General features: G+C 47.2%; 1 protein-coding gene across 2 annotated transcripts in view; it reads left to right on the top strand.

Moving 5' to 3' along the window:
• LOC134505632 (protein HIRA) overlaps window positions 1–14,712 on the top strand; it is a 121,959-nt gene that overhangs the window by 105,313 nt on the left and 1,934 nt on the right. For both annotated transcript variants that reach the window (XM_063315452.1, XM_063315451.1), the window contains 12 exons: window positions 954–1,175; window positions 1,651–1,736; window positions 4,564–4,758; window positions 5,598–5,768; window positions 6,520–6,712; window positions 7,391–7,492; window positions 9,096–9,244; window positions 9,999–10,160; window positions 10,268–10,326; window positions 11,405–11,510; window positions 11,936–12,058; window positions 13,694–13,857. In XM_063315452.1, coding sequence (XP_063171522.1) covers window positions 954–1,175; window positions 1,651–1,736; window positions 4,564–4,758; window positions 5,598–5,768; window positions 6,520–6,712; window positions 7,391–7,492; window positions 9,096–9,244; window positions 9,999–10,160; window positions 10,268–10,326; window positions 11,405–11,510; window positions 11,936–12,058; window positions 13,694–13,857 — 1,732 coding nt within the window. The remainder of the gene's footprint in view (window positions 1–953; window positions 1,176–1,650; window positions 1,737–4,563; window positions 4,759–5,597; window positions 5,769–6,519; window positions 6,713–7,390; window positions 7,493–9,095; window positions 9,245–9,998; window positions 10,161–10,267; window positions 10,327–11,404; window positions 11,511–11,935; window positions 12,059–13,693; window positions 13,858–14,712) is intronic.

The raw sequence follows: 14,712 nt of genomic DNA, 5'->3' as shown, positions 1-14,712 counted from the left end.
CCAAATCACAGTCTTAAGTACCATGTGAAAATGATTTAAATAATTCAGGGATTACTCAAATCACTGAAACTATTTAAAAGTTTATGTTGGAGGTATGCTGTGAACCCCCTTTCTGAGTCCAGATTAAGGAATTCCACAGCGAGAGTGTTCCAAAGTTTGGGGGACACACGGGCAGAGGACTTTTTTCCCTGAGCCCAAGAAGAGAGCTTTTGAACTGAGCCCACCTTCATAAGAGCATCTCCTGCAGATATGAAGGTGCAGTCAAATCTCTAATGGAACAGGCAGTCTTCCGAAAGCCAGGTTTTAAGCCCTTTAGAAATTTACAGGCTAAAATCGTGGCTTTTGAGTTTGGCCCAGAGAACCATTGACAGTTGGTACCAGCATTTCAACGTGGATGTGCCATGGTTATGATAACGTGGCCTGTTAGTGGCTGCATTTCACACCTATCACAACATTCAGACTGTTCTCAGGAGTTGCTCTATATCAAATGCATCACTGCTGCCTAATTGTTTTGTAAACAAGGCATGCAGTCTCCAGATCAAATCAATTTGGTCATCATTAACGTGCAATAGCAACTTGCCATTTCAGTCTGGGATGGGCAACAAGTGTGCCAAACAATAATTTTTTTTTTTACCTGATTCTCCAAACAAGGTATGACCAAGCCAGAACTACCGAAAGTTTTGCATCACCTGGTCCTTCTCTTTTTATAAAATGGTGGGCCTGCTTGTACGCCTTGAGTAAGATGCTTTGTAGACTCACCTGCTTTTCTACAGGGGATCCATGGCTCTTACTCTTGATGGCCGTGGGACCGCCTCTGAAGACCATCTGTTGAGAGACGAATGGGCTTCCACATGCACTTGATTGGCCACCAGAGAACAAATTGCTGGACTAGATGGGCCAGGGGTCTGATCCAGAGGGCACCACTTACGTTCTGATGTTCTTACACCTTTCAGAGCAACATCCATCAGTCCACTTACGGTAAAAGTTTGGCTATAATGACGGAGGCACATCTCTCTACGGCTATTATTGAGAATCCAGAGATGCTTAAGTATCAGCAAAGACAACAGCAAGTGGAAAAAAAGAACGAAGCCATCAGAGATGCAGCTGGTTCAGGAGTAACAGCTCCTAAAGTGGCCAGCATGGTGAACGGAGAAAGCTTAGAGGACATTAGAAAGGTAGTCATTTTCTGTGCCCTGTTCCTTTCTTTGGTCCTCCTATTTAATGACATGCTGTACAAAAACATACATGGGATGCAACGTGGCCATGGAAGATCTGATGCCTCTTTGATAGAACGTAGTCTTCCTTAAGCTGGCGATTTCTGATGATTCTGAGTCTAGGAAACACCAGATTGAGGAAGTCCATTGGAAACAGATGAAGCGGAACTGCCCTTAAAAGTGGGGTTCTCGATTAACTGCTTTTGAACACCTCATTCAGAGTACAAAGTGGCCAAATGGAAAATAGGGTCTTTTGGATCAACCTATAAACCAATGAATATTTGATATACTTACTTACTTACTTATTAATTATTTCTTTATTCATCCAACCTCTGTGGCCACCACCTTGAACAAGTGACTCTGGGCAGCTAGATCTTGGCCGAACTTGGTTGGGATTATAAAGCCAGAATTCTAGTAATTCTATTTCTCCTGGCAGAACCTGTTGAAGAAACAAGTGGAGACTCGGACAGCCGATGGTCGGCGAAGGATCACACCCCTCTGCATAGCTCAGTTGGATACAGGGTACTCTTTTCCAAATGTTTTAAGACTTTTATCTTGTTTTGAAATGTCATTGCAAAGTCGCAGTGGGCAAAAGTTTTCCCGGGCAAAATGTTCCCGTTCCAAAGCATCCTTCCTGACCTCGCTGCGGATGTCAGAATGGGCCATTCCCAGCCTTGCCAGAGTTGATTGGACCATCCAAGAGAAATCAGAAGGTGGCCTTTGAAAGATCTTGACCTCGAAAACATTTTGCCCCCCTTCCTTCCAAATCCATTCCATAATTCCATTCCGGTCAGGCAGAGAGGGCATGTTACTGACCTTGTCCATGAGATAGTGCCAATTGGCAAGATCCAGGAGGAGGGCCTTCTGTGCCATTGCGCCCGCCCTTTGGAATAAGCTACCCCCAGAGATAGGGCAAGCCCCCACTCTCCCGGCCTTCTGAAAGGGCCTCAAGGTGTGGCTATGCCGCCTTGCTTGGGGTGGGAGGGGGAATAGTTCGTCATGGGGGTAGCTGGTGCCCTGACGCGACCTCAGGAAATCTTAAGACTGCAATTTTGCCATCTTGGGTTTATATATTTTATACTTAATATTTTAGAGTTTATTATGTTTGTATATTTATATTTTTATAAAGTGTCTTTGTAATTGATATTCAGCTGCTATTGTTTTAAATGTTTTGTAAATCGCCCAGAGTCATTTTGAGATGGGCAGTATAAAAATACAATAAATACATACATACATACATACATACATACATACATACATACATACATACTCTGCAAGAGCTCTTTCTTGCAGTAGGACTGGTTGGGCAACTTGGAGGCCACCAGCATTAATTGGCGATGACCTGGTTGAAGGCCTGTGAATAAATGGACTCACGGAGCTGCAGTTGATCTGGAATAAGATGAGTTAGGGAAGGATATGTATTCCTCCTGAAAAATGAAGAGAGTAATCTGTGATTGCTGCTGAATTGGCTTCATTGCTTAATAGCCACGCTCCCCTTTTGTGAGCCCCATCTGGGAAGCCAGTTGTGTTTGCAACTGGCAGTTATGCTCTTTTATATACTACCTTCCTATTTCAGTTTTTCTCCAAGGTCCTTTAGATCTCACGTCTAGCTCAACTGTCCCTGTAATGGTATGTGGGAGTGACCTTGGGAGACAGGACCCAGAGACACTGCCCCGGGAACAGTCAGATAAGAGACAGCTGAGCCCAGAGATGGATAGTGGGCAGGGCAAGAGGCTCAGGGGGGACCCTCCCTAGTTTCTTGGGCTGTAAAGGAGATGGGGGGGGAATGAGTCTGATGGGGAGGGTGATGTAATGGTATGTGGGAAAGACCTTGGGAGACTGGGCCAAGAGATGCTGCCCAGGGAATGGTCAGAGAAGAGAGGGCTTAGCCCGCAGCTGGATAGTGGGCGGGACAAGAGGCTCAGGAGGGACCCTCCCTGGTTTCTTGGGCTGTAAAGGAGACGGCAGGAGAATTATACTTTCCGACTTGCAAGATTCTGTCAATGTAGCTTTACAATGAAGCAGCCTTAGCTCATCTGGTCATGATCCTATCTGGTTTACCCATGAGGCTGACAGTCCCTCATCAACTGTGATGCAGATTAAACAGCCCGGTGGCCATCTGTCAGGTTATCACTGAGCTTCCTGTCAAGTGATGGTTGGAACCTAAACATCTTCTAGTTAAAGTCTCTTAACTGTTGTGCTGCGAAAGCTGTAGCCCCGGGCAGATTGCTACAGCACCCTGTAAATGTCTGGCAACTGGCTTTGCTGCCATCTGGGGGTTCTTTTGTTGTTGTTGTTGTTGTTGTTGCTTTTTAAACATTGTTCCCAGGAGGAGTATAAAAGAACGGACGTCTTGTTACTTCCTAAGTCAAACACAGCTGGAATCCCAGAAGGGATTAAAATACTCACCTCTGGTTCTGCATTCCACTCTTTGGGAGGGTAAATGGAAGACTGACCGAGTGCATGGTCACGCTCGCGGCCCTGACAGTGCTTTCAAATCTCGATTCAAGTCGCTCTCCCTATGACTAACGTAGACCAAAGGGAGAAAGGTTGGGTTCGCACCTCATGTTAATCCATGATGTGGTTTGTTAGGAGTTAGGGTTAGCATGTTGTGCAAACCCAGCCTAGCAGAGCCAGTTTGGTGGAGTGATTAAAGGCACGAGGCTAGAAACCGGGAGACGGTGAGTTCTAGTCCTGCCTTAGGCACAAAGCCAGCTGGGTGACCTTGGGCCAGTCCCTCTCTCTCAGCCCAAGAGCCAATCAGGCGTGGTATGAGAGTTCTAGTCCCGCCTTAGGCACAAAGCCAGCTGGGTGACCCTGGGCCAGTCACTCTCTCAGCCCTAGGAAGGAGGCAAGGGCAAACCGCTTCTGAAAAACCTTGCCAAGAAAACAGCGGGGACTTGTTCGTGTAGTCACTAGGAGTCAAGAATGACTCAAAGGCAAAGAGGTTGGTGTAGTGGTTAAGGCATCAGGCTAGAAACCAAGACTCTGAGTTCTAGTCCTGCCTTTGGCATGAAGCTAACTGGGCCAGTCCTCCTCTCTCAGCCCTAGGAAGCAGGCGAGGGCAAACGACTTCCGAAATCTTGCCAAGAAAATCGCAGGGACTTGTCTTGGCAGTCGCTGGGAATAAACACTGGTTCAAAGGAACAACAAAAAAAAAAACCAGCCAAGGCTGCAAATAAAAAAAAATAATAATAATACGTCTCCAAGGATCACCTCAGCTTTTGTAAATCACAGATATCAGCCCATACGGTCCTGTTTAAAATAATTCTCTTGCCCCGATCAGACAGGCGGGGATAATTTACCCCCATTTCCCCCTGACCTCTGCTCTTTCTCCTTTTTCCAACAGGGATTTTTCTACAGCCCTTTTTAACAGCATCCCGCTCTCTGGATCCTTAGCCGGGTCCATGATGTCAGCTTCCCAGACGAACCAGCTCGTAGTGTTAGATTACAATGCAGCCAACTCCCTCAGCACTGCTAAGCCTGCCTTAGAGCCAGTGGCAGCTGCCACTAAATCAGCTGAAGATGCAGCCAACAAGGATGGGTGAGTATCACGCTGGGGGTTTCCTCCTTCCAACTCTGGCAACCAAGGACCTGTTCACAGAAGCCGGTGGCTTGCTCAGTGAGGTGGACGCTCTACCTGTGGTGGCCTTTGTGCTCAGATTTACATTGCTTGCTTGCTGGAACCCGGATACGCAGACTGAAATTCCAGGGTTAGATCAGGCTGAGTTTCTGAATGACTTGGATGTGGTCCCTGGTATGGTTAAGGCAATAAGTAAAAGTTTAATGTAGTAGGTAAATAGATGAGGAACAACCCCATCCTCTTGTTTAATTCCGTTCTGTCCCAGTCCTGAATCCTTTAGAGCAGTGTTTCTCGACCTCAGCCACTTTAAGATGCGTGGACTTCAACTCCAGGAGTTGAAGTCCACGCATCTTAAAGTGGCTGAGGTCGAGAAACACTGCCACGGGCAGTGGGCAGAAAGTATGAGAGCTGTAACACAGCAGCCTCCGAAAGGAGCACATCACCTCATTGCTAAGGTTGAGAAACCCTGGCCTACTTGGTAGTTAATGGCATGCTGGCTAGGGAGTTCTGGGAGCTGAAGTCCCCGCGTCCTAAAGCTTGCTGGCTGGGGAATTCTGGGAGTTGAAGTCCACACGTCTTAAAGTGGCTGAGGTTGAGAAACACTGCTTTAGAGAGTGAAGCTGTCTGCAAGGCACTCGGGGACTGAGTGTGGCCCTTGTCTTTGGACTCGGTGGGGTGGGGGGAAGACACTGCAGCTGTTTGTGTTGCTGTTTCTTGGAGCTTGTGAGCATAGTGGGCCCTTGCCGGATACGTGGGGCACGTCGAGTCTGTCTGTCTATTTCTGCTTTCTCTTTTCCCAGTGTGAACGCTACCTCTGCTTCAGCTGCCCTCCCCACGTCTTCGTCCTCAGTGCTGCCCACCTCTTCTAAGATTGAGCCAATGAAGGCGTTTGATTCTCGGTTTACAGAGCGATCGAAAGCCACCTCAGGGACTTCTCCCGTCTCGCACGCCAATCAGGTTACCTTGGACAGGTGAGGGGCAGAGCGGGAAAAGAACCAGCTCAGTTGGATGCCTTTTTCAAGCAAAGGAGAAAACACAGATGGAACAGACCGCACCAGCCGGTCTCCCCCATGCTTCTGAGAGCTGCAGTCCAATGTGTCCAGAGGGTGCTGGCTTAGCGAGCTGAGGGCTTCCCAAGTTGCACTTCACAAATTTAAATGTTCACTAGATGGCAGCAAAGAGACACAGAAACCCTCATCCTTTGGTGCCATCTAGTGGTCAACCCGAAGCTTACAATCCAGATCTAGCACCCTAATAACACAGCAGTATGTGTCCATTTGTTATGTTTTAAGTTACATTTACATTATATTTTACATTTTACATATATTCTATTTTACCTCCCCCCCTTCCAAAAAAAAAATGCTCACAGTGATTTTCAGTCTTCTCCTATCCTACCTATCCAACCCCCTGTGAGAGAGAACAACTGACTGAAAATAATCAAGGCCAAAAGGAATTTTGAATGTTGGTCGTCTCAGTTCCAGCGTGGAACCATCCCCATGGCCCTCCTTCCCACCAGAAACTGGCAGAGCAGGCCACTGTTGCTGCATCCATCGCCTTCCAAAGTGCTTGAAAGCAAAGCTGCGGCCCTCTTGAAGCTTCCTCCCCTTAAATGCGCAGCCAGGAATCGAAGACTTCGCCCTGCGCTCCCTGAAATAGCACGCCGTGTGTTGTTTGGGGAAGCCCATGCAATTGGTACGCTCAGCCCTTTTGTCTCTCCTGCAGACTGAAGGAGCAGAACTCAGTTCGGGAAAGTAAACCCAGGGATCTTCTGGAAAGCAGCAGCGACAGCGAAGAAAAGATCGCCATTAAGCCCATGTCGCTATCCAAGCGGAAGCTGGAACTTGAAGTTGAAAAGAAGAAGAAAGGGCGGCCTCGGAAAGACTCCCGGCTCATGCCTGTCACTTTAACCGTTCAGGTAACCTAAAGGGGTAGCCACCTCCTTTTGACAGGCAATTAGAGGTTCTTTTTCCGTTTTAGGAACGAGACTATCCAGGTAGTCCTCGACTTACGACCATTTGTTTAGGGGCAGTTCCAAGTTACAAAAGCGCTGAAAAAAGTGACTTACAACCGGTCCTCGCACTTACAACTGTCACAGCATCTCCATGGTCACATAATCAAATTTGGGTGCTGGCAACCGGCATGAATTTACAATGGTTGCAGTGTCCTGGGGTCACCTGATCGCCATTTGCGACCTTCCCAGCCAGCTTCTGACAAGCAAAGTCAATGGGGAACTGTGTGATTCGCTTAATGACCACATGATTTGCTTAATGACCCATGATTCACTTAACAGCCAGGGCAAAAAAGGTTGTAAAATTGGGTGCAGTCACGTGATGCCTCATGTAATGACTGCACTGCTTAATAACAAATTTTCTGGTCCTATTGTGATCGTTAAGTCGAGGACTACCGGTACGTTCTCAACCCAGCTCCACGCAAACACACTTGCAGCTGATTAGCCTCCTTCAACCCACTGTTAAAACAAGCTCAGATTCACCTTGCAGAGGTCTTCCGAAGACCTGCAAACCCAAATCCCCTGATAATTGGTCCCGGATTGGAGTGAAGAGGGGCCTTTTAACGTGCCTTTTTTGTCTTTCAGTCTCCAGCTATCCTGGCATCTGAGAAGGACGGTGCTTGCCACAGCGCACCGTTAGCACTTAAACTGCCAAGCCCAGTCCTACAGAAATCGTTTGCGTTGCAAGTAAGTGGTTTGTTTACTATTAGACATTCGTCCTGCCATTTTTATAAATAACTCAAGGCGGCGAACATACCTAATACTCCTTCCTCCTCCTCTTTTCTCCACAACAACAACCCTGTGAGGTGAGTTGGGCTGAGAGAGAGGGACTGGCCCAAGGTCACCCAGCCGGCTTTCATGCCTAAGGCGGGACTAGAACTCACAGCCTCCTGGTTTCTAGCCCGTTCCCTTAACCACTGGACCAAACTGGCTCTTGGTGGTTGGTGAATTTGATGGCGCCCAGTAGCATCAGAAGGACGGCTTACCTTTCATCTAAGATAGGGGGGTGCGACTTTTCATCAGCCGAAAGGCCGCACCAGGGTTTATGGGCACAAAGGCTGCGCTTCCAACGTGTGAAGTGCCAAAATTTGGGGGAGGGGGGAATCTCAGAAGTTTTAATTCAACCCCCCCACTGATCCTGAGCCTGTTCTTAATGGAGCGGATGCCAAAGACAGGTTCAAGGACCTCTGCAGCGTTTTTTTAAAAATGGCAGGAGTGTTTGAACCGTAAGAAAATCTGTTTTTCCTCGTTAATTTTGTGCTGCCTTTTTTCCTCTTCCATCATTTATGTTCTATACGTCTGAACAATTCCTGAGACTTACCTGACATTTTATAGAGTCTCTAAAGCCTCCGGTATGTCTTAAGATCCTTTCTGAGAATCATGAAAAAAGATTTCAGTTGGAAGCTTGGGTAATGTGTAGATAAATAAAGCAGGGGATTAAATTGACTTAAAAACCTCAGAAGACAAGCCCTAACGGAAGTCTGAGGCTTTTGAACATAATATGAATGGGCTGAAATCAGGAATTGGGCAGACAGGCAACAGAATGATAAATGGACTTTCTGGCTTATTGGAAAACAAAGGTTGGGTCATAGCACGCAGCCAGCTTCTTCTCCAATTTGTTATTATTTTGCTTACAATATTAGCTTCTTTTGGAGCAACAAACCAGATTCCAAGCTGAGGCCTAACGATAAGCTATCCCATCCAGATTAGTTTGACTCCCTCAAAGAAAAGGAGGTACAAACGTTTTGCATCCGTGAATGCTGGTTCATTGTAGCCAAGTTTCCTGCTCTTTCTAGTGATGGAAAAGAGTCTCATGGCAATCACATAAGTGTGGAAGTCTCTGTAACTGTAATGTGGGGAAGACCTTGGGAGACGGGGCGAAGAGACGCTGCCTAGGGAACGGTCAGATAAGAGGGAGCTTAGCCCGCAGCTGGATAGTGGGTAGGGCAAGAGGCTCAGATGCGATAGCAATTCCCATAATCTCCAGCCCACACCACCAGTAGAGAATGCTCACTTGAGCAAGCAGCCTCACCAGCAGCATTACGCAGAGTTCTCCTTGTGCTCCACAGTTATGGTCATATCGTACCTGTACGTGGACAGGTGTAGCAGGGAACCCTTTGTGCGCAAGCAGGCGGTGCATTTTTAACTCTTCCAAAACAGCACCTGCCCTTTTAGGTCCTGAATCGGTTCTCCACAGACCTCCAGGTTTCTGTTTCTGTGCTGGCTTGAACTGGGACTGCTCTGTGGCGTTGTTGTCATGTTCAGGGTTGAAAAGAAATCTCTCTTGCAGGTGAGCTCTGACCCTTCCATGTATATCGAGGTGGAAAACGAGATCACGACAGTGGGAGGGTCCAAGCTCAGCAGACTGAAGTGCAACCGGGAAGGGAAAGAGTGGGAAACGGTGCTCACCAGCCGGATTCTCTCTGCAGCGGGAAGTTGGTAAGCCTGTGAGTCTGAGGACGTGCAATAAAGAGAGAATGTATAGGTGCATCAGTCTAAAACCTTGACATGTTGGATTAAAAAGGATGATGCCCTCTGGATTGGACTGAAACTCTCCGAATCTAGTGCAGCATCTAATGCAGCCTTACTCAACCTTTTGACCCCGGAGGAACCCTTGAAATGCCGTTCAGGCCTCGGGGAAGGAACCCCTGCCCATTCAGGCGCAAAGATAGGCCAGCAGTTACAAAATTATTATATTCATTTCATGCATAGGCCTGTCCGTATGCATTCACAGTGTTCTTAAACTAAAAATAGAGAATGAAACTTGCCTCTTCAATGCGAAGTTGCCTGAATTTGAAATACGTTTTCAAATAAATTCTGATCTCCCAGGGAACCCCTAGCGACTCCTCGCGGAACCCAGGGGTGCCACCGAACCCTGGCTGGGAAACCCCGATCTAATGTAATGGCTCAAATATCTGCATTTCAGGCCTCACTTCCCCCTATAAACTAGTTATCCAGAACCATCTTTGCGTGATTTTTTTTCTGTCCTGGATCTCTTGGCCCTTTGAAGCTGGTTGTATTACTACTTTTTTTCAAACGCCTTGTTCACCCGGATGTTGATTTTCATTCTGGCTCTGTGATTGTTCTGCACACAAACCAGCTCTGGAAGCAGCTGCTGGGAAGCTTGCGGCGTGTGCCTCTCAAAGAAAGAGAAGCGCCAAACGGCTGTTTCTCTTGTGTTTTCTCCCCCCAGCGAGGTGGTGAGCGTGGCCTGCGAAAGGCGGACCCTGTCTGTGTTTTCGGCTTGCGGGCGTCGGCTCCTCCCTCCCATCGTTCTGCATTCCCCCATCTCCACTTTGCACTGCACGGGGTTTTACATCATGGCTCTCACGACCGCTGCAACGCTCTCGGTCTGGTAAGCGCTGTGCGTTTCCCCCATGCCGGGTTTTAATTCCTTCCCTTGCAAGGACGTACCTTGCGGGGCCGAACAGCCCTTTTTCTTCCACACCTTCTCCCTTTCAGGAATGTGCGGAAGCAGTTGGTGGTGGTGAAGGATGAGTCCCTGCAAACCATCTTAACAGGTAATGGGGCCCATGCCCAGCGGGGGCCATCTAAATTCTCTTTATTGGGATCAGGTCAGCAACCCGATGCCCTTTAGATGGCCTGGACCAGGGCTAAAGTTGACAGGAGGTCGACCCAAACACGTAAGAGCTGCCGTTTGCCTATTCTTATGGGAACGGACGTTCAGGGTGGGAGGCCAATGTAGTAATTCTGCTGCTTCGCTTCCTTGGTATTTCATATAGATATTGAAACATTCCTTCATATCTCATATTCGTATTGATCGTTCGCCACCCAGAGTCACGGGTTTGAGATGGACGGCTATACAAATGGAATAAATAAATAAATAATATTTCAGCCCCATAGTTCGGTCATTATTATTATTATTATTATTATTATTATTATTCGGGCTCCTTATTCCTGAGCAATAAACTTCTTTTCTGGCCCTCTCGCTTTCTGGCACATTCTTGGCAATGGATATGAGTTATTCTCCTTTTTCCGCTGCTTCACAAACGCTCCGTAGAAGTTGATTTTAAACATTTATCCTCGGTCGTCTGTTTCGATGCATTCGGTCTTCTTTGGGCCCCCCTACAATTCAGCCACCAGATTCTCTAATGCTGAAATTTGGGAGATGAAATCTGTTGTGAAAGGAATACAGCATCTGAAGTTGCCTCTCTGTTGCTGTGTTCCCTGGTCGTGCTACTCCGTAACATAGTTCCTAGGATTTTGGCTTAGCACGTTGTGTGAACTAAGTCACTTGGGAGTTGCACGCCTTGGCACTCTGGCTGGTGGCTTGATGTATCGGGTGAATCCAGTTATTTACGGCTTAGTTAGCAAACCATGGCTAAGCAAAGTATGCCATAGGATGACGTGTAGATCAGGTCAGCTATCCATCTGACCTAGTGTTTTCTACTCTGCTTGACAGCATCTTTGGATGTTGTGTTACTTGGGATCCTAATTCTCAGATAATGTCAAGATTTGAACCTGGGACTCACGCAGTCCCTTTGCTCCACCAGGGAGCTGACAAGACCCCTCCCCACCCTGTTCCACCCCCATGGCTCTGCTCCCAAGAAAACTGATGTTTACATTTGATCTTTGCAGGAAGTGAAACCACCGTCTCTCAAATCCTGCTGACTCAGCATGGCATCCCCGTGATGAATATGTCTGATGGAAAAGCATATTGCTTCAATCCTTCTTTGTCTTCCTGGTAGGCCCCAGATTGGAAGGTACAGGGGAGGTGGACCTTGAGAGCTAAGCAGGGTATATCTGCTGCAGAATCTCAGCAGTTAATGCTTCAGGAGCAAAATCTGAGTAAATATGTCAATAAGGTGGCTTTTTTCCCTCTGTTCCCTTGGGCTTCCTGCGGAATCATCCCTCGCTAGAATACAGCTTTAAACTGGAAACGTACTTTGCAGTTGATCACCCTGTTCCTTCAGATGAGGGCTGCTGCAAAGAGGCTGCAGTACCTTCTTTGTGCTGTGGGATGATGGATCCAAAACGGGGTTTGAGGTTCACCCATTTGGCCGGATGGGAAGTGAAGCCGTGGGTTAGACCTCCATTTTGTGTGTTTAATTTTAAGACGAAGTCCGTCCTCTCCCTTTTGGTTAACTGTAATATGTATTGTCTTTCCAGGAACCTTGTCTCTGACAAGCAGGAAACTTTGGCACAGTGTGCAGATTTTAGGAGCAGTCTACCATCCCAGGAGGCCATGCTGTGTTCAGGACCTTTAGCCATCATACAAGGAAGAATGTCTAAGTACGGCCTTGAATGTTTTGTCCTTTGCACTGGTGGGTTGCTTCCTTAGGCACAGCTGAAGACTTGTACACCTGTCAGCTCTTGCAACTTTTTCCCACTGAGAACGAAGAGAACTAAGCTACTTGAGCAACACTGATTGATCGATGGATGTATTTAACTTTGTTGTAGCTGCCCAACTCCAACATGAGAACCCTCTAGAATCCACCAAGCTCTAAATGTTGTGATATATGAAAACCGACATGACTTTAGTTTGGTTAGTGACCGGCCTTAGATAAAATCCAAAATGTAATAAGAGAAATACAGCCAGCACGGGTATAACTTTCTTAGTAACAGATAAACCATATTATACCCTGAGTTGGTTATCTAAAGTTTTACTGAAGGGACCATCATAAATTAAAACCAGAAAGAGGTAAATGGGAGGATTAATAATTATTGTTACTGCTAGTGGTGCTCTGTTACCAATGACTCAAATGCAGCCCCCACTCGATCGCTGTCCTTTAGAAGAATCAGCATTATTTTTATGCTGTTTTTGCTCCTGTGCTGATCAAAGAGAAGAAGTTTGGGGAGAAGTCCTTGCCAGAAACTACGAATGAAAGCCACTACAGGTTGTCCTTGACTTATGATCACAATTGGGACCGGAATTTCCGTTGTAAGTTGTTGTGGTCGTAAATCGAGTCACCGTGTGACCAGACCTAATTTTACGGCCATTTCTAAGGTGGTGGTTAAGTGAATCCAGCTTCCCCTATGGGCGTTTTTTGCTGGAAAATGGCAAAAAAGTCGCAAAACGTGATCACGTGACCATGGGACGCTGCAACTGGTCGTAAATGCGAGCCAGTTTCCAAGCACCCAAAATGCAATCCTGTGACCGCGGGGAATGGTGCAATGCTTTGCGACGCTCGGAAATGTTTTATAGACCATAAAGCACCCATTCTGAGGCCATCTTAACTTCAGACCGCCGTTAAACAAATAGTCCTAAGTCAAGGACTACCTGTAATCACTGTCTTGCACTGAGGGAGGGGAGAAAGGGGAAAGTTGAACCTAGGGTTGTTTTTGCTCAAAGCAGCAAACGATGAGTTGCTACTAACTCAGTAACTCTCCGACTGTGACATATGTTGACCACTAGAGTCTGCTGGAGTGGACGTAAACTGTGTTGTTGTTAATACAGTAGATTCTCAGTTAACCAGAACTCAAGCAACTGGCAGAAAAATCTGTATCTCTCTGCTGCCATCTAGTGTGGGTTTAATAGTAACTCTCAAGCAACCAGAAACTACATTTATCTGGCATCTACCAATCCCCATGGGTGCTGGTTAACCGAGAGTCTACTGTGCTTTGATTTCATGGCAAGAGCAATACAAACCTGTTGACCTAAAGCGCTTAAACTTAGCACAGCTTTTTTTTTTAACCCCCACCCCTGGATAATAAGAAAGAAAAAGCAGAAAAACCCCAGCCCTGGCCATGCACAGGACCTTGTCTGCTTCACTCTCCCTCACTGCCCTTCGCCCTCAGGCCACCAAAAGCTTGAACTCTGAGTGCAGCCCCTGCTAGAAATCCGCAGATTTCCCGCAAAAGCTCCTCTGCCGGGCCCCCTCCCTTCTCGGCTCCTGAATGCTGTCCTCTCTCGGCTCCTTTCTGCAGCTCTGGGCGACAGGCTGCCAAGTTGTTCTCCATGCCTCATTTGGTGCAGCAAGAAACCACAACGGCGTACCTGGAGAATCAGGTGGCTGCGGCCCTGGCCTTACAATCAAGTCATGAATATCGTCATTGGCTCCTTATCTACGCACGGTATCTGGTGAAGGAAGGTAAGGGGTGCTCTTTGCGTTTTCCTTTTCTGCTGCAGATGGTAGAAGAGAGCACTCGGAAGGGGAGCTTAGATTGCATTCTGGTTCCTGGAAAGGTAACCCACGATCCTGATTCAGGCATTGCATTAAGAGAAAGGTGTCAGCCTTCCCAGGTAGACCAGACAGGAAACACGACCAGATGAGCTAATTCTACTTTACTGTAAAGCTACATTGACAGAATCTTGCAAGTCTGAAAGGACAGTTCTCCCCCACCCCTCACATCTTCTTTACAGCCCAAGAAACTAGGGAGGGTCCCTCCTGAGCCTCTTGCCCTACCCACTATTCAGCTGCGGGCTATACTGTCTCTTATCTGACTGTTCTCTAGGCAGTGTCTCTGGCCCTGTCTTCCAAGGTCTTTCCCACATACCATCACATCACCCTCCCCTTCAGGCTCATCCCCCCCCCATCTCCTTTACAGCCTGAGAAACTAGGGAGGGTCCCTTCTGAGCTCTTGCCCCACCCACTATACAGCTGCGGGCTAAGCTGTCTCTTATCTGACCTTTCCCTAGGCAGCATCTCTTCTCCCCGGTCTCCCAAGGGCTTTTCCACATACCATTACAAAGGCGAAGCACTTGTGATTTCTTTAGCTTACCCTGCTGTCAGCGGGCAATGTAAAGTAACATGTTTGCTTGTTAAACCAGAAATCTTGGGAAACTCCAGCTTACTATTCTTATTTCTATTTGTGTGGATGCCTCTCTCATCTAAGTGACTCTGGGCAGCTCACACCAGGCAAAAACAGCAGTCTAATAAAAGCAAGTTTAAAAAAATCAATATACAAGCATATAAAAACCATCAGTAATAATTTTAAAAGAAACA

This window comes from Candoia aspera, chromosome 15 (assembly GCF_035149785.1).
Source record: "Candoia aspera isolate rCanAsp1 chromosome 15, rCanAsp1.hap2, whole genome shotgun sequence".
Classification (NCBI taxonomy): Eukaryota; Metazoa; Chordata; class Lepidosauria; order Squamata; family Boidae; genus Candoia; species Candoia aspera.
This window is presented reverse-complemented; position numbering and strand designations above follow the sequence as displayed.